General features: G+C 39.1%; 1 protein-coding gene across 20 annotated transcripts in view; it reads left to right on the top strand.

Moving 5' to 3' along the window:
• MLLT10 (MLLT10 histone lysine methyltransferase DOT1L cofactor) overlaps positions 1-22,536 on the top strand; it is a 245,921-nt gene extending 223,385 nt beyond the window's left edge. For 15 of the 20 annotated variants that reach the window (XM_032243907.1, XM_032243917.1, XM_032243908.1 and 12 more), the window contains 9 exons: positions 4,339-4,456; positions 6,144-6,216; positions 9,649-9,803; positions 11,826-12,014; positions 12,436-12,524; positions 12,659-13,020; positions 13,980-14,076; positions 18,941-19,150; positions 20,861-22,536. In XM_032243907.1, coding sequence (XP_032099798.1) covers positions 4,339-4,456; positions 6,144-6,216; positions 9,649-9,803; positions 11,826-12,014; positions 12,436-12,524; positions 12,659-13,020; positions 13,980-14,076; positions 18,941-19,150; positions 20,861-20,905 — 1,338 coding nt within the window. In that variant the 3' untranslated portion in view covers positions 20,906-22,536. Of the gene's footprint in view, positions 1-4,338; positions 4,457-6,143; positions 6,217-9,648; positions 9,804-11,825; positions 12,015-12,435; positions 12,525-12,658; positions 13,021-13,979; positions 14,077-15,276; positions 15,858-18,940; positions 19,151-20,860 lie in introns of those variants that run through there. The other 5 variants (XM_032243924.1, XM_032243906.1, XR_004258396.1 and 2 more) reach the window with 4 other exon arrangements.
• Positions 22,537-24,793: the final 2,257 nt, after the last annotated feature.

The following is a 24,793-nucleotide window of genomic DNA, read 5'->3' as shown; positions in this document are numbered from 1 at the left end:
CCACCACGCCCGACCCCACAATAGCCATTTTTCTTACCTGGGGCAGGTTAAGACTGAAATGTCATAAAACAGACACTGCTTTTTCAAAAAGAATTTCTAGTCTTTAAACCAGATTTTCTGAAACAGTCTTCTGGTACATTAGTAATTTGCTTTCAATGCACTTTACAGAATCCATGTCCATAGTATGTTGTAGAGAAGTGTGTGTATGTTAGTGTTTCCTTTATTTCTTATTCCAGATTTTTTTAATACAAAAGCTTTCATGCCCTTTATGCTTCATAACCCTTACTTCTTTGGGTTAACATGGACTTCCTTCCTTTCCCCTGAATCTTAACGCTTTCACTTATTAATGGCAGCAAGGTTTTTGAGTCAGTGACATGCCAGACACTATGTTTGTGCTCTCTTCAGTAAGCTGTCTTTCTTTTCCCAGCTCTTCCACCTCCCCATCTTCAGTGCTGGTAAGTTGTGGGATCTTTCCACAAAAATGTGGGTGGGGGCTTCTTGACTTGGATGTACCAAGTTTTTCCAAAAGACTCAAGGACCCCAGCATTAACTGTTTCAAACATCATTTCAGAAATGTAGGCTAAGCATTGACAGTCATTTGTGTAGCCTTTGGTATCTCATCTTACTATCCTTAAAATGATATTTGTGATTTGAGTTTCCCAGTGGAAATCAATATGGAATGTAGATTTTTTTTTTTTTTTGAGACAGATTCTTGTCCTGTTGGGCAGGCTGGAGTGCAATGACACAATCTCGGCTCACTGCAACCTCTGCCTCCCAGGTTGAAGCGATTCTCCTGCCTCAGCCTCCTGAATAGCTGGGATTACAGGCTTGTGCCACCACGCCTGGCTAATTTTTTGTATCTTTAGTAGGGACGGTGTTTCACCATGTTGGTCAGGCTTGACTTGAACTCCTGACCTCGTGAGCCACTGTGCCCAGCTGGAATGTGGATTTTTTATACACCAAAATACTATCTTTTAGTATTAATAACTTTTTACTTCTTTTTGGAAAGTCCCTTGTTTAGATAAATGTCTTTAGTAGAATAACTACCAGATTGTTTTCAGCTATCCAGTTTGGGAAATTGGTCATTTCCAATAATACCTTCATTTATTGTATTAACTTTTGCTGGCCATCTTTTAAAAATAGCGACTTTCCGTAATCCCAGCACTTTGGGAGGCCAAGGTGGGTGGATTGCTTGAGGTCAGGAGTTCAAAATCAGCCTGGCCAACATGGTGAAACCCCATCTCTTTTTTAAAAAAAAAAAAAAAACATAGCAACTTTCTGGCCGGGTGTGGTGGCTCACGCCTGTAATAACAGCACTTTGGGAGACTGAGGCGGGTGGATCACAACGTCAAGAGATTGAGACCATTCTGGTCAACATGGTGAAACCCTGTCTCTACTAAAAATACAAAAATTAGCTGGGCATGGTGGCACGCACCTGTAGTCCCAGTAGGAGGCTGAGGCAGGAAGAGGTTGCGGTGAGCCGAGATCGTGCCATTGCACTCTAGCGTGGGTAACAAGAACGAAACTCCGTTAAAAAAAAAAAAAAAAAAAAAGGGCGACTTTCCTTCTTTGGCATATGCTAAAGATATTTATCTTTTTTCTGATGTGTTGTGCCATACTCCTATTTTGATCTTTAGTATATTTAGTGGGGCTAATAGATGATAGGGAAACTAAGGTAATTCGGAGACTAGATCAAGAAAATGCTGTCCCTCTGAAATTTGAAGCTAGTAAGGATAAATATTAATATAAAGCCCTTGGCAGAAGGAACCTTTCCTAAAAATGAGTAGATTTCTAGTTCTAGTAAGAGTTGGGTCTTTGGATTCTTATGTAACGCAACTGATGAGACTGATAATTAAAAGTAAAAAGGTATTCCAGCTGATATATTGATGTGTAACGTAGATGACTGCATGAACAAGAGTCAAAAGCCTGAGAGTGTTTCCTTGCTTTGGAAGTGCTAAGGCATCTAGAGGTACCCTTATAAAGTTACTAATACACTAAAATTAGAATGCTCTCCTAAAGGTCTTCTTTAAACCATCCCACCCACATTCTGTACTGTGCTTTCTCTCTTGGTCATATTTTTCTCTCCCCTGTCTTATGGTCAGCTGTTAATTCTGGCTGCTAACAAACTGTCTCAAGATACGAGTTTTTCTTCCTCCTTCTAGTTAATTTTTCTACTTTGAATCTATTAAATGTGTAGTGGATCTTTTTTAGAATTGTGTCTACAGTAAGAGTAAATTGGCTCTGCAAAAGCTATTTTTAAGTATTAGGATCTGAGGCTTTAACACATGGGATTGGTAACATCTGTTTTTTCTGTTGAATTGTTTGTATTTTTCTTATTCTATATCGTTTTATGAATAGCTAAGATTCCCAAAGAATTGACTTCTGGAGAGATAAAAAATCTTAATTGTATCTCTGTTTATGAACTGTGTGTTTTATGTGCCCTCTGCTATTAAATACATGGTAAGTGAACAGCACGATCTTCATGTTGAAGTTATAATTTACCTTTTCCAAAAGGACAGTTGATTGTTAAACAGGACTTTAGAGTACCAACTTACTTGGTCTGCATATTTTTAATAAGAGGAAGAACAAAACCCAGAAATTGACAGATTTAATTTACACATTAAAGTGTGGACTATAAAATTCGCGCTTTGAGACAATGGAAAGTAAGGATAAGATTCTGCATCCTGGAGACTGTTTCTGTGAACTGCAAATGCACATTTCATGCTTTGTAAGTGGGCTGAAGGCCAAGATGCAATGTCACAATGTGCGTCTGTCCAGAAATACAGCTTACTCTGTGTTATTTTGCTTATTATAACTACTGTGTTGTTTTAGTCTCTGTGTGCGGTTATACATGTCCAAGTGTCCTATATCTTTTGTTGTTCTTTTACTCAGCTTCTTTATGATAGAATTGCTTTAGTTCTTTGACGATATTTTAAAGAGTTTTGTTCTAAAATAACTGTGTGATGATTTTAGTTTATAAAAGCTTCAATTTGATTTCATTCATGAAAAAGAAGAACAAGTCTACTTTAACATTGTGGTTAAGTTTGAAAATTATTTCAGGCCAGTGATAGTCTTCTGTGAGTAACAGTATTTTGTATACAAGAAATTTGCCTCCAAAATATCACATTTTAAGGTCATAATATTCTTGGAAAGTGGAAGAGAGCGTGCACATCAAAGAAAGCATTTTTATTACAGTGGATTACGCAATACTTTGGCCAGCCTCCTTAGCTTCATCTGTTTAAGGGTTCATTTTCGCTTGTTTGGCACAGGTCCCAGTAGAGGCCTTCAGAATTGTGGTTAGCAACATGAATGAATTACAAACTTTAGACTAGCTCTTCAGTTAGTAGAGCTGGCTTGCTGCCAAAAAGACAGTGCCTTATATGGGGTCAGGGCAGAGCTGCAATTCGTTGAGTCCTGCATTGTATAGAAAACATACTTGGGATGCCTGTTTGCTTTCTTTTAAAATAAAAACAAAACAAAACAGAAAAAGCAGCAGGCTTCCAAGTCTATCAAAATAGGAAGTAACAAAATAGTGTGCAGGTTTTACTAATGACAGAGTTAAGCAATGGAAATACCTCTGTGTAGTTAACATACTAGAAAAAAGTTGGACTTTTGGCCTCCTTAGCCAGCTTGTGATATGAGAGATTGAAGCATTTTGTTAGACATCTGTTATCTACCTGCTTTTATGTTATGGATGGTTTAATAAGATTAATTATTTGCATGTCCACATGGCTACACTGTGCCACTGGGTTTTGGTATCAGCTATATACTTTGAAAATTAAAAAAAGGAATAGTTAACTTTGAATGTGCTGATCTTTCTTTTTTAGAAACTTGTGGTTATGGCCAGGTGCTGTGGCTCATGCCTCTAATCCCAGCCCTTTGGGAGGCCAAGGTGGGCAGATCACCTGAGGCCAGGGGTTCGAGACCATCCTGGCCAACCTGGTGAAACCCTGTCTCTACTAAAAATACAAAAAAATTAGCTGGGCCTGGTGGTGGGCACCTGTAATCCCAGATACCTGGGAGGCTGAGGCAGGAGAATCACTTGAATCCGAGGGGCAGAGGTTGCAGTGAGCCGAGATTGCGCCATTGCACTCCAGCCTGGGCGAGAGTGAAACTCCATCTCAAAAATAATACTAATAATTTGTAGTTATGTAACTTAAAAAAAAATTGACACGTTGGAATGATAAAACAAGTAAGAGTGAAATTTGCTTTTCAGAAGGTCACAAATTTTGCTTATATTCTTAAGCTGGAGAATATAATTACTAGATCTATTAGGAGGGAAAACTTTAATATATTTTCAAATATAATTCATTTATCATTGTACTATTTTCCATTTAGGCAAATACCCTATCTGGATCTTCTCTCAGTCAGGCACCGTCTCATATGTATGGCAATAGATTAAATCCAAATTCATCAATGGCAGCTCTTATAGCTCAGTCTGAAAACAATCAAACAGGTAAGTTTTCAAGAATTACTAAACTCTGCCGGGCATGGTGGCTCACGCCTGTAATCCAATCACTTTGGAGGCCAACGTGGGCAAATCACCTGAGGTCGGGAGTTCAAGTCCAGCCTGACCAACATGGTGAAACCCAGTCTTAAAAAATACAATACAATACAATACAATACAATACAATACAATACAATAAATAAATAAATAAATAAAATTGCTGAACTCTAAAACTCTACTCTGACCTACTCTTAAGTTTTTCCCCCTTTTGGTTCATTTTATTTGAAAGCAGGTAGGAATATGGTTAATTGAGGATTGTACTTAAAAAAAGATTCACAGTTGGAAAATGTTAACTGTTTCAGGTGATGGATATAAGCTTCACTTTTGAAATTCCACATTACATTCATATATCATAACATCAGTTTGTACTCCAGATTTATATAATTACAAATTGTCTATTTACAATAAAAAAAAGAATCACAGTTGGAAGTAAATAGTATGCTTTGCTGCAAAATAGTGATGTGCTTGTTTTTTTGTTTTGTTTTTTAACCGTCTGAAATGGAAATGTTCAGCAGAGCCATCAGCAGGCAGGAATGCAGCAGTGTCTCCTGTGACTTTTGTGATTGATGTGTTCAGTTTTCAGTTCTATGCAATGAAAGTAACATAACACTGGGCTTTTCTGTGAATAGCCTAAACCTTTATTTGCATAATTCATGAAATTGTATCACACAAACTTGGTTAAAAAAATCCTGTTAGAGAATCTCTGCAGTGTTTAGTAATCCTGTGAACGTTCACCAGTTGACGTTTTGTTGCATTTGTCTCTTGTACTGTCTTAATGAGCCACTTGGATTTGCTTTGTTTCATTCCATCCTTAAGGATTGGTTGACATGTCCAAGTAGTCATGCCTGTTTGGGGGAAGGGAATGGATTTAGCAGTTCACCAAGAATGAATCCCCTCTGTCTTTTCCCTTTAGGGGTCAGAGGTTACCTAACTCAGAATAAGGGAAGGACAACCTTGAAAGAGGCCAGATAGGGTGATTTTTATAAGGAATTAACTGCTGGGGAAATATGAGTTACTTTTCAAGCAGAGATGTTTGATATTACCTAAGGAATATTTTGAAAAGTTAATTTTTTTTCTTTTAAATTTGGTATTCTGGATTCCTACTTGTTTTTGTTAATTTGGAAATTTAGTGTTATACATAATTTTATTCTTGGAGTAAGGGTCTATCTGATACCACAATGTTAGTCTTGGTATGCAGGTCTGTGTTAATGTGTTTTATGGCTTGTCTTGGGATGCAAAGTGTTAAAAAATACAAAGCATACGGATTTGCTGTGATAAGCATACAGATTAGCTGTCCACAGCTGTGATTCATTACTTTAACCGTAGAAATTAAAAGTGGCTGAGGGGAGGGTACAGCAAATGCAAACCACGCTTCTGTGCTGTAAAATAGAAAGGAATGAAAGAACAGAACATAATCCATGGCCTTCTACACCCACAAAAACGTGTAGGGACAGCGCCTTACATGCCACAGTTCAGCAATTCTAAACTAGCAACATGCTAGATCTTCTACTTTCATAGGAACTGCAAAGATAGTGGTAAAGGTTTAATGTATGTTTTAGGAAAAATCAGGGCCAGAGTTTAAAACCTTTTATCTAGTGGGAGTCACTTTATCAGCTCTGAAATATTTACACTACAGATCAAGATCTTGGAGACAATAGCCGCAACCTAGTTGGCAGAGGAAGCTCACCCAGAGGAAGTCTCTCGCCACGGTAAGCGCTATTTACACTGCAAAGTATAGGCAAAGGAAATGTTTGAGATTTGGAAACTTATATCAGTAGAGTGTACATTTGTGAGGCTATAAAAGCATTCTACAGAGAATGTCTGTAGAATGTATGTCTAGACAGTCAAGAAAAATGATTCTGAATTAATTTCAATATTAATTTAAACATCATTAGATTTCAAATCAGTTTGAACTCTTATATTTACTACTTGTATATTGATTTGAGTAATTCTTTTTGATTCTTTAAAATAGTCTTAAGATCTCTTAAAGTTATAGACCCAAGACTCTCAACTTTGGGTTCCAGTTTTAGCTCTGCTATAGGGACAGCACTAATTCCTTAGTCTCTACTTCCTAATTCAGTAAAGTCCTGTGGTAGATCACTAAAATCCTACTAGTTCTTAAATTGTTTGAACCAGTTATCACAAATGTATTACAAGTTTTTTGAAATTATTTTATGACAGTATTCAGGTACCATTTATTAAAATAATTTATTAATATATTTGGGGTTACTGAACTGCATATTCCTTCCATTTTAAATGGGGAGAATGTGGTATGAGATACTGTGTCTGTTTGTAGGGGAGAATGGACCTTTAGTGATGGCTGTCTCTTTATTTTATTTCACTTCTGTGCCTTCTCTTTGTTTTCTCTATGTTCTTTAATTTAAGAACCCTCCCTCAACATGGTGTTAGAGTGAGTAAGAATGGAGAGTAAGAGAAAAGCCAGTTCTGGGGTCTTTCTTCCAAGTATGGGAGAAATGTGAATAAAAATGAAAATTTTGGTTAAGCATGGTAGTTTATGCCTATAATCCCAGCACTTTTTTTTTTTTTTTTTTTTTTTAAGAGACGGGGTTTCACCACGTTGGCCAGGATGGTCTCGATCTCTTGAACTCGTGATCCACCCACCTCAGCCTCCCAGAGTGCTGGGATTACAGGTATTAGCCACCATGCCCGGCCCCAATCCCAGCACTTTGAGAGGGTAAGTTGGGAGGATTGCTTGAGGCCAGGAGTTCAAGACCAGCCTGGGGAACATGGCAAGACTCCATGTCTACAAAAAAAATTTTTTTTTTTTTTCAAAATGAACTTTTCATGTGATGACAGATCATAAGTTATAGTGTTGCTGATATATCTGGGGAATGTCTGTTAAGGAACATCTTTATCATAGAGATTAGTTCAGTAACCAGTAATTGTCTAATTTATAATTTTCTAATGGTACATCTAGTGGTACCTTTTTTCCTATATAATTCCTGGGTGAACTAAAATCAGTATTGTTATCCCTGATTGAACTCTACAAAAAATCAGATATCCATTCTTTGGAAACATGGAATTGGAAAAACACAGTGATAAAAGTGTCTGACTACTGTGATTTTTTTTTTTTTTTTTTTTTTTTTTTTTTGTGAGACGGAGTTTCACTCGTTACCCAGGCTGGAGTGCAATGGCGCGATCTCGGCTCACCGCAACCTCTGCCTCCTGGGTTCAGGCAATTCTCCTGCCTCAGCCTCCTGAGTAGCTGGGATTACAGGCGCGCGCCACCATGCCCAGCTAATTTTTTGTATTTTTAGTAGAGACGGGGTTTCACCATGTTGACCAGGATGGTCTCGATCTCTTGACCTTGTGATCCACCCGCCTCGGCCTCCCAAAGTGCTGGGATTACAGGCTTGAGCCACCGCGCCCGGCCTTACTGTGATTTTTATATTGTGATTTCTATGTTGTTTTATTTTTCTTTTCAAAGAAGAAAGCTAATGGATGTTTGCTTAGTGTTTAGTGGAAGAAACATTTTTCCGTCTCCCTTTTAAACTTAAAATATCATACAGGCTACCCAGAAATTATTAAAAATCTTAGTGCTGTTTTGCTTAATATAGTTTTACCTTTTCATTAAATGGGACTTAACAAATGATATTAAATTATTTTTAGCATGTATTTCCAACTTTGTATTACTCTTTAGAAATCAGCCTGTAATGTAACAGCCCAAATTAATCCTGGCATAATGTACTATTTGTAGAGGGATGGCCAACTGTTTTTAGCCCATCATGTTTACATATGAAATAAAAAGCCCCATTTGTTTAACATCTTACAAAAATTTTGTAGAGAAGCATATTAAAGCAGTGTCAAGAACACTAGTGGGTTGTTAGGAGACCTGAAGTGTGTAGCCCAGCTCTGTCCCACCTCACCAGCAGTGTGTCTTTAGACAAATAAAACTGTCCTGTTTCCTCATCTGAAAAGGGAGCCATTAAACCAGGCTTTGACTTCTCACTAGTTTGCTGTGGAGATCATATGAGATACATACAAACTCTTTGGAAATTCTAAAGCTCTTTACTAATGTATTACTTTAGAATGGTGGCTGGAGACCAGAAATGGCCACAGTTACTAATTTAAAACAAAAAAATTGAGAGAATATTACATGGTCATCTTAATACAAGTACTATTTGTTTTAGAAGGGTTGATTCAGTGATTATCATTTGAAGTACAGATCTAAGACATTTTAGAAATAGTCATGTGAATGGATCAAATAAAAATTGCTTTGGGGGCTGGACATGCCTGTATTCCCAGCAGTTCAGGAGGCCTTGGCAGGAGGATCACTTTAGCCCAGGAGTTTGAGATTAAGCTGGGAAATATGATGAAACTCCGTCTCCTCCCACTAACCTTCCTTCCGCCAGTCCCCCCGGAGAAAAAAAAAGATGGGTGTGGTAGCTCCTGTGGTCCCAGCTGCTCAGGAGGCTGAGGTAGGAGGATCACTTGAACCCAGGACCCAGAAGGTCAAGACTGTGGTGAGCCATCATCACACCATAGCACTCTAGCATGGCTGATGAAGTGAGACCCTGTCTCCAGAAATGAAAAAAAAAAAGAAAAATTGCTTTGGTCTATTTTTTCTTGTGAAAATACTTGAAAATGAAGATTTTTTAATTTATAACAAAAGGCTGCTTCAAGATTGTTAAAAATTTATCAGTGATATTTGAGATTTTAGTTGGTTAATTCAAATACCTTTCACAGTATTGTAATTGTTCAGGGTTATTGTGATAGCAAATATATCAAGGCAGAGAGGTGGAACCCTTTTCTGTTCTGGAAAATTATTTTTAAGTCTAATTCTGTCTTTCCGCCTTTTGTCTTGTAATGCCATAACCAAGTTATTTTACAGCCTATTTTAGAGATTGTTTGTGGCATGTTTGTATTTTCTAGTGGTTTTTAATTATCTATGATGGCTAGCTATTCCCTTGATTCTATAATTTTGGGAGGAAGAATGATAATTACTCAATTTTAGGGTAGATTATGGTTTTCTAAATCCAGGAACCTGATACTTCTGGCATAGGCAGCCTGGTGTTATAAAACTCTCATACAGGAGAAAAGGGATCAGCTTAAGGTAAGAAACTGCACTCTCTTAAAAGCATTCCCCTTCTTTTTAACTTGAGAATTAATGTTTTCAACAGATCCCCTGTAAGCAGCTTACAGATTCGCTATGATCAACCAGGCAACAGCAGTTTGGAAAATCTGCCTCCAGTAGCAGCCAGCATAGAACAGCTTTTGGAGAGGCAGTGGAGTGAAGGACAGCAATTTTTATTAGAACAGGGTACTCCTAGTGACAGTAAGTATTCATTTTCTTGTATGTAAATCAAGATGGATAAGCAGATGGACAGATAGGCAGATGGATGCAGAAGTCGCTTTTCATCCTATTAGAAGAGATTCTATAGTGTTACTGCTTGGATTTGAATCCCGACTTTACCTGTTAATAATAGTATGATCTTGGGCATGTTTTTAAAAGTTCCTTAGTCTCCCGTTTTTACAAGTGGGTGTAATAGTGCGCCCATGTCAGAGGGTTATTGTGAGGATTAAATGACATGAAAAAGGCCAGGTGTGGTGGCTCAGGCCTGTAATCCCAGTACTTTGGGGGGCTGAGGCATGCAGATCACAAGGTCAGGAGATCAAGACCATCCCAGCCAACATGGTGAAACGTTGTCTCTACTAAAAATACAAAAACAAAATTAGCTGGGGGCATGGTGGTACATGCCTGTAATCACAGCTACTCAGGAGGCTGAGGCCAGAGAATCGCTTAAACCGGGGAGTCGGAGTTTGCAGTGAGCTGAGATTGCGCCACTGCACTCCAGCCTGGCGACAGATTGAGACCCTGCCCGACTTATAGACAGCACTATCTCGGTGCTTACCATGGTTATACATGTTGGTACTTTGTGTCTCCACTGTACTTTTTTCTTATCAGTCTACTAAAGTATGTGAGCACTCTCTTCTCTTAGGCTAATTGAAGAAAACTTGCTCACCTCTGGAGAATTTATTTTATAGTCAGGTATGGCCAGCTGGCTTCTTCATTTTATAATTTGGAAGAGTAATAGTAATTACTAAAATAAATCTATAATTGGCATATATTATGCTCACCTCGGAATATAGGGCATGTATTGTATATCGATATTTCAGTATACCGTTTTAAGTATTAGGGCTGTGGGTGAAAAATACAGAGTTAAAATAGGTGGTGGTTAGCTGGAGATGTGGCCTTGTTTTATTTTTAGGGAAAAACACGTGGTTTTCATCATTTTGGAGAATAAACTTCTGCTACTTCGTTTTATTGAAATATTTTGCTTATTGTTGGTTAGCTGAATGCCATAAATTGGTATGTATTTTATGAATGGTACCCTCACAAAAAATGCTAATTGTGAGGAAATTCATGCCGGGCTAATCCTTTAAACAGGATAGCTGGAGGATAGGTTTAGCTTAGTCTTATTGCATCTCATTTGGGCCCACTAAGGTTTCTTTGTGGGATCTTGGAGGGGAGGGATAAAAGCTAAATCCTTGGGAAATGGCCAGATGTGTCTGTACCAGAGGAGTTGTGTCTTCTGAAGGCCCTGAGGTCATGTTAAACAAATACAACTTTTTAGTACGTAGGCTACAGTGACGGACACTTCAAAAATCCTCACAGCAACGCTCTGTGTTGTTGGTTGGGGGGTCCAAGTTGTGGAAGGAATTGAAATACCTGAGGTGATGGGGCCAGACTGAAAGCCAGCCTGTTTACAGGGGATGTGCCTTTCTCCAGGACTGGGGAGGTGGCTGGGCACACACACACAGCGCTCCCTGCTGGGTGACCTGCAGAGCAACATGCTGAGCAGCTGGGATTATGGGCCTCCTGCCAGGCATCTGATGGCAGAGCTTTCTTTAAACGGAGCAACACAAAAACATGTGCTCATTATTTTGGTAAAGGGTATTGGTACGATCCTTAACCATTCTATATTACTTTAATGTAAAATAGTGGTAGGCACACCAATTTTTAATGGGCTCTTATTTTTGATGAAAATAAAAATGTCAACACTTTTCATTGAGAATGGAAGATTACCTGAAGCTGGTGTTTATTATTTGGTATGTGGCAATAAAGTTTCCAGAAGGTACATCCAGGAGCACTTTCCCTGGATGTACAAAATACAAACATAGATAGGAATTTTATATCCACATACAAATTTAGGAACAAAATTTTATCATTTAGAAATACTTTACAGAATTTCTGCTGTTCTATTTTAACTTATTTCTAAGGTTACTGGCAATGTGTAAAATACTTAGTCTTGTGTATGTACTTGTCATTATTAAAAACTATCCAAATGTGTGCTAGTTTTAGGAATGCTGAAGTCATTACACCAACTTCAAGTTGAAAACCGAAGATTAGAGGAACAGATTAAAAACTTGACTGCCAAAAAGGAACGGCTCCAGTTATTGAATGCACAGCTTTCAGTGCCTTTTCCAGCAATAACAGCAAATCCTAGTCCGTCTCATCAAATACACACATTTTCAGCACAGACTGGTAAGTGTGAAAATAATTTATATCTAAGGAAAATAGGCTTTTAATGTTATTTGCATTGTAAGTGAGTAATAATTGGTCACCAGTTATATGAAGATGTAGAAAAGGAAGGATAGGTTGTTTTTGAAGGGCATAAAGAATCCTGTTAAGTGATCAACTTGAATTAACTCTAACTTCGTTAGTCTATAATGTAATGGTAAAATTTACTTAAATGTCTAATGATTTCATTATCGATTTACAGCGAGGTATTCAATAGAAATAATAGATTTTTTTCCTATTTAAATCAGTCTTAGGAATAGCAAGACTTGATATTTAAGTGGTTTTGATACAGGCTTCAGCATAAGCTTTAAAATAAGCCTTTAATCTTACACATAATGTAATTTAATAGGGTAAATAGGTTTCTTTTTGTCTTTTATTATTCTAGCTCCTACTACTGATTCCTTGAACAGCAGTAAGAGCCCTCATATAGGAAACAGCTTTTTACCTGATAATTCTCTTCCTGTATTAAATCAGGTAATTTTTGTGTGGTTATTTTCATCTGTGTGATTTACTTGTGAATAATAGTATTTTACCTTAAATGGTTTAAAATTATTTTAAACAATTTTGCTGTGTTCTTTAAACTTAGTTTCTCTTTTTTCTTGTGCTAGGACTTAACCTCCAGTGGACAAAGCACCAGCAGCTCATCGGCTCTTTCCACCCCACCTCCTGCTGGGCAGAGTCCGGCTCAACAAGGCTCAGGAGTGAGTGGAGTTCAGCAGGTCAATGGTGTGACAGTGGGGGCACTAGCTAGTGGAATGCAGCCTGTAACTTCCACCATTCCTGCCGTGTCTGCAGTGGGTGGAATAATTGGAGCTTTGCCAGGTAACCAACTGGCAATTAATGGCATTGTAGGAGCTTTAAATGGGGTTATGCAGACTCCTGTCACAATATCCCAGAACCCTACCCCTCTCACTCACACAACTGTACCACCTAATGCAACACATCCAATGCCAGCTACACTGACTAACAGGTAAGAAACTTAAGTTGTTTTGGGTTTTTTAGTATAACATTACCAGTGTTGTCTGTGCCTTAGATTGGGGCTTTCAATATGTTCCTTTGTAAATATACCCTAAGAAAAGAAGTCTGCCAAAAATTTTAAGTACACTATACACAGAGTACATTTATTTTTGAAACTTAATTTAGATAAAAATGAAATTAAGTCACTTATAGTAACAGTATTAAATATATTATGTGCTGACAGTCTTAATCTGTGATGTCTACTTTTAAATACTAGTTTTTCTTGTATCGTAAATTCTAAAGATAATATTATAGTGGAGATAACATGAATATTAATTTCTTGAAATATATTTAATATTTTTAATGTTTTAATCAAAGATTTTGATATAGGATAAAGGCCAATTATCTGATTTCCCAGGAAGTGAGACTCACTGGTTTCATTGTACTGATATTGCATTTGAATGTCTGTTCAATACTAGGGAACTAAAGCTATGTATGTTATTAAACATACTTTTGGGGAATAAATACTTTAAAATAGATTTGCAGTCAGTACTAGAAAGCTATTTCCTCTAGGTCTCTACTTACCACTGGGACCATTAGAAAAGGAAAGGTCAAATCAGTAGTATGTCTGGATTCTTTGTTTCAAATATGTATTTACTAAGTGTGGGTTAAATTATTCTTGAATAATTGTTACATATGCTTGTTAGAAACACATGTAAATTTCTATGGTTAGGGCCTATTTGTTTTATAATAAAAAGAAAACACATTTCTTGGTAATGTAAGTTCTTGTTTAGCTGTACACATGCATATATACAGAAATAATTTGTACATAATTTTTTTCAAAAGACGTTTGGATTAAAAATTTCACTTCAGTTATTAAACAAAAAATTGAAAAGTTGTCTTTCATTTTTAAACTTCTAAAAAAGCATTAGAGGTATGTAGTAAAAAGTAAGAATTCTAATCATTTTTCAGTGCCTCAGGACTAGGATTACTTTCTGACCAGCAAAGACAAATATTTATTCATCAACAGCAGTTTCAGCAGTTGTTAAATTCTCAACAGCTCACACCAGTAAGTTCTTTCTTTTGATAACATTTTATTAGGAGCAAGTGTTCTAAGCTATAATATTCAGGGTGGGTATAGATTTCTTTGTGAAGTAACATTATTGAATGTATAATCCAAAAAGTTTTTGCCATGTGGTGCCGGCTGTGATACTTGCAGTGATGTCGTGTGCACTCCTGAACTTCAAAGTGACAGGGCATGTGGCATGGTGCTGTCGTAGGTGGGTTCTGGTAAGACAGTGCTGAGTGACATGTGGTGTGCGTTTTCCCAGAGCTGCATTTTGATACAGGAGATGGATGGACATAATGCATGCTTTTTGGTTGTGATAAATGCTGAGAAGAAAAAGGAAGTGGATGGAGTAAGTGGGGAAGAGTGTGGGGAGCCGAGGACCATTTTAGATAAAATGGCCCCGCCTCTGCAAGGGGTGACTTTTGAGCATAGACCAACATGAGAGCTCAGGGAGGGTGTCTTTGTGGCTTGAGGGAGCATGGAGAGAAAGCACATTGGAGGTAGAAGGGCAGCAGCAGTATGGTCACAGAGGGTAGGAGAGGTCAGAGCCAACGGGTGGTCCTAGATGATCAAGTACAGCCTTTCTTGGTTGTGGCAAGGTATGATGGAAAGCCACTGGTGATTAAAAAAAAAAAAAAATCTATTATGGAAAATTTCAAGTGTACCAAAAGTAGAGTGGAGAGCACCCTGAAGACCTATGTATTTTCCTCATTCTCTCACCCAGCGCTAATAATGATCTCAGTTTTGTTAATCTCATTTCATTCTCCTTTTTTTTTTTTTCAGGATTAAGAATTAAGAATTAGAGGGTTTTGACAAAATAGTGAATCAGTGATTTACATTTTAAAGGATTAGCTTTGCTGCTATATAGAGAATAGTTTGTGTGTGTTGTTGCGGGTGGGGCAGTAAAGACAGAGGCAAAAGTGGAAAACAGGGAGGGAGTGGCTCAGGCAGGAGACTTAGGTGTTACAATAGTATGAGCTGTGTGTTGAAAACTGCCTGGGAGTGTGAGTCTGGGTGTGTGCATGTATTTTTGAGATAGACTTTTACTCGGTTGCCCAGGCAGGAATGCAGTGTGGCAATCTGGGCTCACTGCAACCTCCTCCTCCTGGGTTCTAGCGATTTCGCCTGCCTCAACCTCCCAAGTAGCTGGAACTATAGGCGTGTGCCACCATGCCTGGCTAATTTTGTATCTTTTTGTAGAGACAGGCTTTAACCATGTTGCCCAGGCTGGTCTTGAACTCCTGACCTCAAGTGATCTGCCCTCAGCCTCCCAAAGTGCTGGGATTACAAGTGTGAACCACTGTGCCCAGCCATTATGTTTTCAAGGTAGAACCAACAAGACTTGTTTGCAGGACGTAGAAGAGAAAGAATTCTGAATGGTTAGTGACTTTTTTTACTGAGATGTGGAAGAGCAGAACCCAACCAGTTTTGGAGAGAAAAATAGGTGTCATAGACACACTAAAGGTTGAAATCCCTTTAGATGCACAAGTGAAATGGAGATGAGACAGTTGCTTAATAGGTATCTGGAGTCCCAGGTAAGGGTGCAGTTAGAGAGATCTGGGGTTAGTGCTGCACAGATGCCGAGAGCCAAAAGATGCGATGTGGACTCCTAGAGCATGAAGACTGAGTCCTGGACACCCTAGAAAAGGAGAGTAAGCCCGTACAGGATATTGAGAAACAGTGGCCAGTAAGAGAATAAGAGAATGGCATCTTAGGGGCCAGGTGAAGGAAATGTTTCCAGAAAAGGGAGGAGTCAACTATGTAAAATGCATCTGTGGTAGGATAAAAAAGAATGGACCAACCAGGTGTGGTGTTGTGTGCCTGTGGTTCCAGTTAATTGGGAGGCAGAGGTGGGAGGATCACTGGAGCCCAGGAGGTTGAGGCTGTAGGGAGCCATAATCATGCCACTGCACTCCAGCCTGGGCGACAAGGACCTTTTTTTTTTTTCCTTAAAAGACAGTCTTGCTCTGTTGCCAGAGCAATTCTCCTGCCTCAGCCTCCCAAGTAGCTGAGATTACAGGCATGTGCCACCACACCCAGCTAATTTTTGTGTGTGTGTGTGTGTGTGTGTGTTTTTTTTTTTTTTAAGTAGAGATGGGGTTTCACCATGTTGGCCAGGATGATTTCAATCTCCTGACCTCTTGATTGCCTGCCTTGGCCTCCCAAAGTGCTGGCATTACAGGTGTGAGCCACCGTGCCTGGCCAGGACCCTGTCTCTTAAAGGTTGTATAGAGGCTTTTTATACTTTTGGTGTGATAAATGTAAAAACCTCACTAAATGGTTTAAAAGAAAATGAGAGGGAGAGGTAGTGAAGACAGCATATGAGCACCCAAGACAGCACTTTGGAAAGCAGAGAAAGGGAAAGGAGGAGGCAGATGGGGTAGTCTCGACTCACTATTTTGAATGTGAGAGCATGTGTATATGTTGATGGGGCACTTCTGGTATAGGACAAAGAAAGGTGCTAGCAGAGGAGGAGATAAGAACAGCATTTCATGGCACCAGCAGGGCAGGCAGAGCAACCGAGGTGGGTTTTATGTGGAGGGCTGAAACAATCCCGCTTTTAGTGCTTCTCATTTTCTTAATTAGAAGTAAAGTGATCAGCAGAGGGAGATGGGGGTTAATTGTTAGATCAGAGAGGAGATGGGAAATAGAGAACTTGGAGAAGGGGAGAAAGCATGGACCAAGACCCAAGTGGGGTTGTGGCTCAGGTGAGGGCAGTCCTGGCCCCCGGCTAGAGTCATGGGGCTTTCTCCAGACCCATTTCCCTAGCACTCTACATGTACTTGGGCTGCTTGGAGAAGGCATTGCTCAATTAACACAGGATGTCAGCCTTTGTAATTTCTTTCTAAACATATATGTATGTTTTAAAGATGGGGTTTCTCCATGTTGGTCAGGCTGGTCTCGAACTCCCGACCTCAGGTGATCCACCCGCCTCGGCCTCCCAAAGTGCTGGAATTACAGGCTTTGTACTTCCACCGCGCCCAGCCTCTAAATATATTTATGTACTTTTTTGCTCTAGTAAACTAAAACATATTGGAAATACTTTTGATTCTCGATCATTTTCAGTCTGTTTTTATAGTGGTGTTAAAGGCACATTGCATGTAAGAATATATAAACTCTTAAATGCTGACATTAAGATGGAATCTTGTTTTTCTTATCTCTTGCCTCATCTTGAGTACTAAAACTCCATTTATTTGGGGTCTTCGTGTTATCAAGATTTCACTCTAATAATAGCACATGTAGATGTCTCATTTCTATAACATGGTTGATTAAGGAATTTTCAGCACAGATTATTGGTTGGAGACCATGAGGACTAAAGGGGTTTAAACGGTACCTTTTTCTTCATCCGCCAGTGTTGTGGAGTGGTTTGTTCATTTGCAGGCATCAAACTTGATGTAGGTGAGAATTTGTTGGAAGCCTCCGCACAGCTTCCACCTCATACTCTTGCTTGACCCTGGTTCCCTCCATGACCTGGGTGGTGCCAAATCCAGTGGGCAGTTTTCATTCTTCATCTTAGTGACCTGGCGACAGCATTTGAGAGAGTTGATCACTTTTCCGCCTCCTTGAAACACTTCCTCCTCTCAGCTTCCAGGATACTACATTATCTTGGTGTTTTCCTACCCAACTGGTCATTCATTTTTAGCATCCTTTCCTGGGTCCTCCTCTTCAGCAATCTCCTCCCATCATTGTCTGTAAATAGCATCTCTGTGCTGATATTTACATCTCTAGCCAGACCTCTCTCTGGAGCTTCAAGCTCCTGTAATCCAGCTGCTCACTGTAGCTCCACTGGCATATCTTAAAAGACATTTCAAACATAACATGTTCAAAACAGCTGATCTTCCTGTACAACCCTGTCCCACCCATCTTTTTCCTCACCTCAGCTGATGGCAACTCCATTCTGACTCTGACGACTCACATTGACTGTATGCTGGAATCAGATTGTGCCACTTTTCAAAACCTTGTGCTCAAAACCTACTGGCTTCTTATTTTACTATGAGTACAAGCCAAGGTGCCCATTGCCTTCTCACAGTGAGCTCTGTGTTCTTCTCAGTTCCTCCTGGCTCCCCCTCCACTCTCCCTGGGTCCTTGCTGCTACTGGAGCCTGCTAGGCTTGCCCTTCTGGAGGCCCTTGGCACTGTCTGGAAATCCTTACCCGCCCCCATATTCACCCAGCTAATTCCCTCATCTCCCCCAGATCTTCATCCAGATGTTAACTTTGTAATGAAAACTGCCTTGACTAATCTGCTTAAAATTACAACCTGACCAACTCCACCCAACCCTTCCAGACATTCTCATACACAGTTCTATTTCCCTTGATGCATAGCAGTAATCACAATCTAACATTTTCATTTATTTGTCTTTCCCTGCTCCATGTGTTTCAAGCACCAGAAGCAGTGCCTGACACCTAGTAAGCACTTAGGAAATCTATAAATATATGCTGCGTGGAGTGTATGCTTGCTGTAAAGGGTGGTCCGAAACTGCATCAAGAAAGCACCCTAATGACAGGCAGGAAGGGAAACTTTAAAGTTGTTTTAAGTTTGGAAGGGGTATGACCATACGTAATACTTTCAAACATCCACCTTAATTTCTCTAAGCTGCTGCACTCCTGGATTTATCACGGATAACCTAATAGAGGTCTCATATATTGTGTGTCCTGTTTTAAAAATAAGCTGTTCACTCAAGATATGGACATTTTATAGTAGGTGGTTACTATCTAGTGCAGCATATTTTTCTAGATGAGATACTTGTTTTCATTCTTAGCAAATACCTAATATTAAAGGAAAGAAAACAGATAAGGCAGGCTCATCTGCCTGCTGAATTCTTTGCTTGGAAACTCACTTTCTCTCACATGTTTTTGCCTAAGGAACAACATCAAGCCTTTTTGTATCAGTTAATGCAACATCACCACCAGCAGCAGCACCACCAACCTGAACTTCAGCAGCTGCAGATCCCTGGACCAACGCAAATACCCATAAACAACCTTCTTGCAGGTACACAGGCACCCCCACTTCACACAGCTACCACCAACCCATTTCTCACCATGCATGGAGATAATGCAAGTCAGAAAGTAGCAGTAAGTATGTTTTCCTTGTTACATCTAATGCAATAAGAACTGTATCGATTAATCAGGATGATCATTTTCCAGCCTAGTTTTGTTATTCCCCTGATCATTTCTTCTTAAAATAGTTGTTTTTAGCAGGTGGATATTACAGGCAAAGGACCTAAGCCAATTTATACGTCTCCTAAATATGTCGGTTTGAATTTGCACATTGTTTGAAGGCTGTTTTATAATTCAGCAATTTTCAAGATAACATATTTTAGTTAGCAAGTCATATGAGACAGTCCAATCAAAAGACAATAGTTTCGTGCTTTATGAGAAACTGTTTAGTTATAGAACCAGTCTATATAAATTGGAAATACTTGTTTTACTCCAAAGTGGTTTTTACACATTAAGTATATTAGAAGATTAGTCTATACATTTTAGGGCAAGCAATCCAATTATTCTACCAGATTATTGTTTTAGAGAAAGTAAATCACAATCACATTTGTAATGGAATACAAATTTTAAGTTATTAATCTCATGTAAGTGGTGGCATCTTACTCTTTCGATGTGAAAGTTAAATCAAAAATGGATGCAGGAGCAGTATACTACACATACAGTAGAACCCATTTTAAGGCTGTTTCTTTCTATTAATTCTCCCCTTCAATTAGGTCTACTTTACTGGAGTATAAATGTTTCCCCTAAATTCCAGTTCAGGGCAGAACCCTGTTAGAGGAGGCTATGGGGATGTAGAATGGAGACTGGACATCAGGAAAAGGAAGAAGGGAGAGACTGAGGTGGGAGACTTGGCAAATGAGTGCTCAAAGTTGCAGTGTTTGCTCTTTCCCGTTACTTGGAAATCAGTTTTGTTTACTGTGCTTTTAGTCTTCAGAAACTTTAGTTTGTACTTAGAAACGAGAATTATTCAAAGTAGAGTATTGTTTTTCATGAGCTCAGTGTTCTGTTTGCCCTTTTGTTTTGCCAGCTTACTGTCATCACACATCACATTACTTCTTGGTGCCGTGGGCAATTTGCAGTGATTCTGTAGAGATTTTTGGTGCTATTGCCTCTCCCACCCCATTTTAAGTTTTTTTTCCTGTGTTAAAAAATGCACTAATTACAAACTTTTCCCAAATTATAGAGTATGAAATGTATTTAATGGAAAATCACAGCAGTTTAATGAGCTAATAGAGGAGCACGGGGCTGGGAGGTGCTGTTTGCTGAGTACCCTGCTATGTGCCAGGTGTCATTGTTAGATACAGTGACATCTGTGATATCAAGCTTTAATAGGCTGTAACCCCTGTCTCTCTCTTTTTTTAATAGATTAATGAAAGGAAATGCAAAGAGTTTTAAGCCCAAGGACAAATAGCAAATGTGGAGTTACAGCCCATGACTTTCTTAGCCCATAAAAAATTCATTCTCTACAGCACCATGTTACTGCTTCTGTGGAAAAGTTGATTTTGGAAGACGAATTGTGCATTCATTCTTTAGAATTTCTGTCCCTCAGATGGGCCTACCTCTTTGGTCTTTTTATACCGTTGAATCTAGTGTTTTTAGAGCATTTACTAGCAAATTCATGTCTACATATTATATTGCAAATAGCCATGCCAACTTGCAAGAAAAAAGGGAGTAACTTCTATACGACATTTTATCTCAGTCAGTTACCCAGTTACCATTTCAAATTGGGAGGATATTACCAAAAGTTGATGTAGCTAACTTGTCTGCTCTTTTGTTTAACTGCAGAGACTTAGTGATAAAACTGGGCCTGTAGCTCAAGAGAAAAGTTGACACCTGTGAAACATCTAGAAATTACTATCCTGCTGTTCTAGCACTTCATCTGGCTGCCTTTGCAGTCCTTTTACTACAGCTATGAAGAAAATGCAACAAGAAACTCAATGCACAAAGGATTAATTGCCACAAGGACATTCTTGTCAGGCTTTGATTAGTTTTCTTGTTGCTTTGTTGCACTGAAATGGAATTCCCATACCCCTATCCCTTACCCCAATTTTTTGAACATGGAAAGAAAATTTAATAACTTTTTTCAGTGACATAATTTACATGCAATGTTTATCGACTCAAGAATTTAATATAGTTGGTGCACAACTAGTTTTGTTATAAATTGGAGATACGAATAGCAAAACTAAAGACTTGTTCCATTTACAAACTACTTGATTTTGTTGTACCAGTTGAAATACCCTCTTGTTTGGGTCGCAGTGTGCTTGCTCCCAGTCAGATTTCCAGGAACTGTCTAATCCCTTCTCCTGGAGTTTCACTGACTCAGTATTACAAATATATAGCTCATCACCTGGGACTTGGCAATCTTTGTTAAAATTTCCTTTCTAATGGGATTTGGCCACTTTTGGTAGTCAAGTTAGGATGGTAATGTCTGCATCTGCTAAAGGTGGTTTTGAGAATTGCTTTTTTAGTGTTAAGGCCTGTTCATATTAAAGAAACCTTGAGTTAAGTGAGTTTTAAGGCTGCTGGGGGAACCAGATCAATTCAAAGCGAAATAATTCTTTCAGAAAGGGGCCACTCTGGAAAGTGCTGATGGGGTTTGCCCTTGATCAAGTGCCTCCATTGTGCTGCAAGGGCTCTGGACAGTAGGCTCGGACAGTCCGTCCTCCGAGCAGCAGGAATCATCCCGTCACACCCGCAGCCTTCCCATGCTTCCGCCTTGATTCAGAATTTTCTGTGCCACTGTAGATAGCTCAGGCAAAACTATTACCTGGGTATTTGTCCACTAATGAGTCACAAGAAAAGGAGTGGATATGGTAAGAATAGAGATTTATTTAAACCACTCCCCATTACTGACCATTAAAACAAAAGCTCACCACGAGTTCCTGAAACAGGTGAAACCTGTGTGACAGCCCTTCCACTTTGGGGAGCCACGCTTTTGATGTGACAGTATGGCAGAGTAATCCACCACTGGGGGTGTAATCACCCAACTGTTCTTCAGTGTGTGAATTATTAGTGGAAAAGACCCAGCTGTAATTAGACCTCCACTGTGTACTTAGCTGGAAGAACATGTTAATTCTGCAATATGTCTCTTGGTTAAACATTGCACAGTTCTTACCTCATTTCTGTAAATAAAGTTTTGTGAATCTGTTTTGTATTGTGAAAAATTCATAAGATAACATTGATATTTTGATTTGTAATATTTCTAATTGGTAGATTTAATTGAAAAGTAAAATTAATTTATTTTTATATGTTCAGGGGAATTTTAAAGTCAAATCTTTTGTAGATAATTAAAAAAATCAGTGTGGTTTATTTTACTTATTTAACCCACTGGTTGTTATTCTGTAACAATTTGTATAAATGGTAAATTTTGAATGTGTTGTTATTTTACCTAGATGTAAAATTCCACATGTATTAAAATGTACAAAGTTTTGTTAATAAAATTTAATAATGTTTGTTTATAACTCCGTGCCATTCTTGTTTGGAGAGGATGGAGGGGCTGCACCCACGTTGCTTCCTCAGGGAGTCTTGGGTTGTGTTTTGGTATATTGCCCAGAGTGAATGGAAACTTCTCATAAGCAAATGCTATACAGTGTGCGGAGCATTCAGTTAGCTTGCTTTAACTAGAGGCATTCCATGAAAGAGAAGCCAAATCCATTTAGTGGTCCTTGGGTCTTGGTAAGTGTCAGAATTGCCTGTGGTACTTTCCAAAAATATAAATGCTCAGACTTTTTCGCCAGACTTAATTGAATCAGAACATACTGATCTGTGTCAAGTGCTCTTGGTAATTTAGAAGTAAGTTAACAAGAAAAACTGGTCCTAGGCTATAAACTTTATTAATAGAGTGAGTTTTAGGTTCCTGGAGAGATTTTTTTAATGTACATGAAAAATAATCATGATTCTAGAAAGTCATCTCTCCCCCAAGGGGCGAGGGATTACCATCCCTCTACAATGACAGGTGACTCATCTATCAACTACTCTGAGTTTAATTTTTTAACATGTGTCCTTGGCTGGTGTTTGTAAGCATCTGCTTCTGTAGCTCTCTGGCTTCCTGGAGGCTCCCGGACCTCGTCAGCCTGGGTTGCTTCCCTGCAGGGCCCTGGCACCTGCTGGTTCACATGTGCACCTTGTGCTCTGGGAAAGGCTCTGAAGAACTGATGCCCTGCTAGTGGTCCTGAGCCTTGAAGGAGGTCAGTATTGGCTGGTTGCGGTCTGTGCTTCTGTGCTTTAGACTTTTGGATGTCCAGTCCATGTTGTGGGTCAAGATCAAGCACTGGGCCAAGACAGAAAAGCCAAGTCTTCCTCAGCTGTCAACCAAGCAGAAGGGAAAGATGATCCCATAATCTTCCCAATAGGCAGGAGAGGCCCTTGGAATTGCAAGGGAGGTACCACCTTACAAGGAAATGTAACGTTGCTTTCTTCAGTGGATTTCCTTAGGTTTTAAGCGATGGTTTCACTCTGTAGCCCAGGCTAGAGTTCAGTGGCAACATCATGGCTCACTGCAGCCTCAAACTCCTGGGTTCAAGCAATCCTCGTGCCTCAGCCTCCTGAGTAGCTGGTGCTACAGTTAAGAGTAATGTGCCTGGCTGTCTGGGTCACGTCCTGAATAGGAATCTCTGGGAGACAAACACTGTTCTTTTTAGTTTTACTTAATGAAAATAAAACACACCAGTGACACCATCTTTTCATATAAACTAGGCCTTTCAAAATGAAATAGTTGTGAACTTTTATAAATATTTGGAAATCATTTGTAAAATGTTTACTTTGTTAAAATTCATGTCAATTGTTTTTCCATTCCTCAACCTGTTATTTGCAACAAAAGAAATGTCTTTTTCACACCAATCACTAATTTTTGTAATTCAGTAAAGATTTATGTGAAAATGTGGGTTTTGTTTGACTGTGACTTAGGTCACAGTTCAGGTTTGGCAGGTCTTAAGGGACAGATTCCCCATTGAGGTAAAGCAATGGGGGCACACATGTCCCTTCCAGCCACCTCAGACGTGTCAGCCTCACATTCCCCTCAGGGTCTGGAGGTCCACAGTCACGTGGCTGTAAACAACATGCCCCTTTTCCAAGTGTGTGATTCCCATCCACCTCAGGGCACTGGTGACAGACATTTTAGGTGTTAGCATTAACCTATTTAACTTATAAAAGTCATCATGACCACTTAAGAAATTTGAAATTAGGGAAAAAAAAAAAAGGGCCCATCACTTTTTTTTTTTTTTTTCTTTTTTTTGAGATGGAGTCTCACTCTGTTGCCCAGTCTGGAGTGCAATGGCATGATCTCGGCTCACTGCAACCTGTACCTTCTAAATTTTTAACAGATTCTCCTGTCAGCTTCTCAAGTAGCTGACATTACAGTTGCCCACCACCACATCCGGCTAATTTTTGTATTTTTTTTCTTTTTTCTTTTTTTTTTAGTAGAGATGGAGCCTGGTCTCAAACTTCTGAACTTACCGCCCACCTCGGCTTCTCAAAGTGCTGGGATTACAGGCATTAGCCACTGTGCCTGGCCTTTCACTTTTTGTAAAATATACACATATAATTTTAATATTCTTTTCGTATACAGTCGGATATACAAATTTGTGGTCTGCTTTTGTCACTTAAGTGACAGGAAAGATGTTAGAGATCAAATTTTGTATTTATTAATCATTTTCTGGTTCAGATGGGCAATGTGCCACTGGCGTGGGTGTCATAGCAAGAGCTATGTGAATGTTCCCT

The sequence above is a fragment of the Sapajus apella genome, unplaced genomic scaffold (assembly GCF_009761245.1).
Source record: "Sapajus apella isolate SASKATOON/1434 unplaced genomic scaffold, GSC_monkey_1.0 scaffold53, whole genome shotgun sequence".
Classification (NCBI taxonomy): domain Eukaryota; kingdom Metazoa; phylum Chordata; class Mammalia; order Primates; family Cebidae; genus Sapajus; species Sapajus apella.
This window is presented reverse-complemented; position numbering and strand designations above follow the sequence as displayed.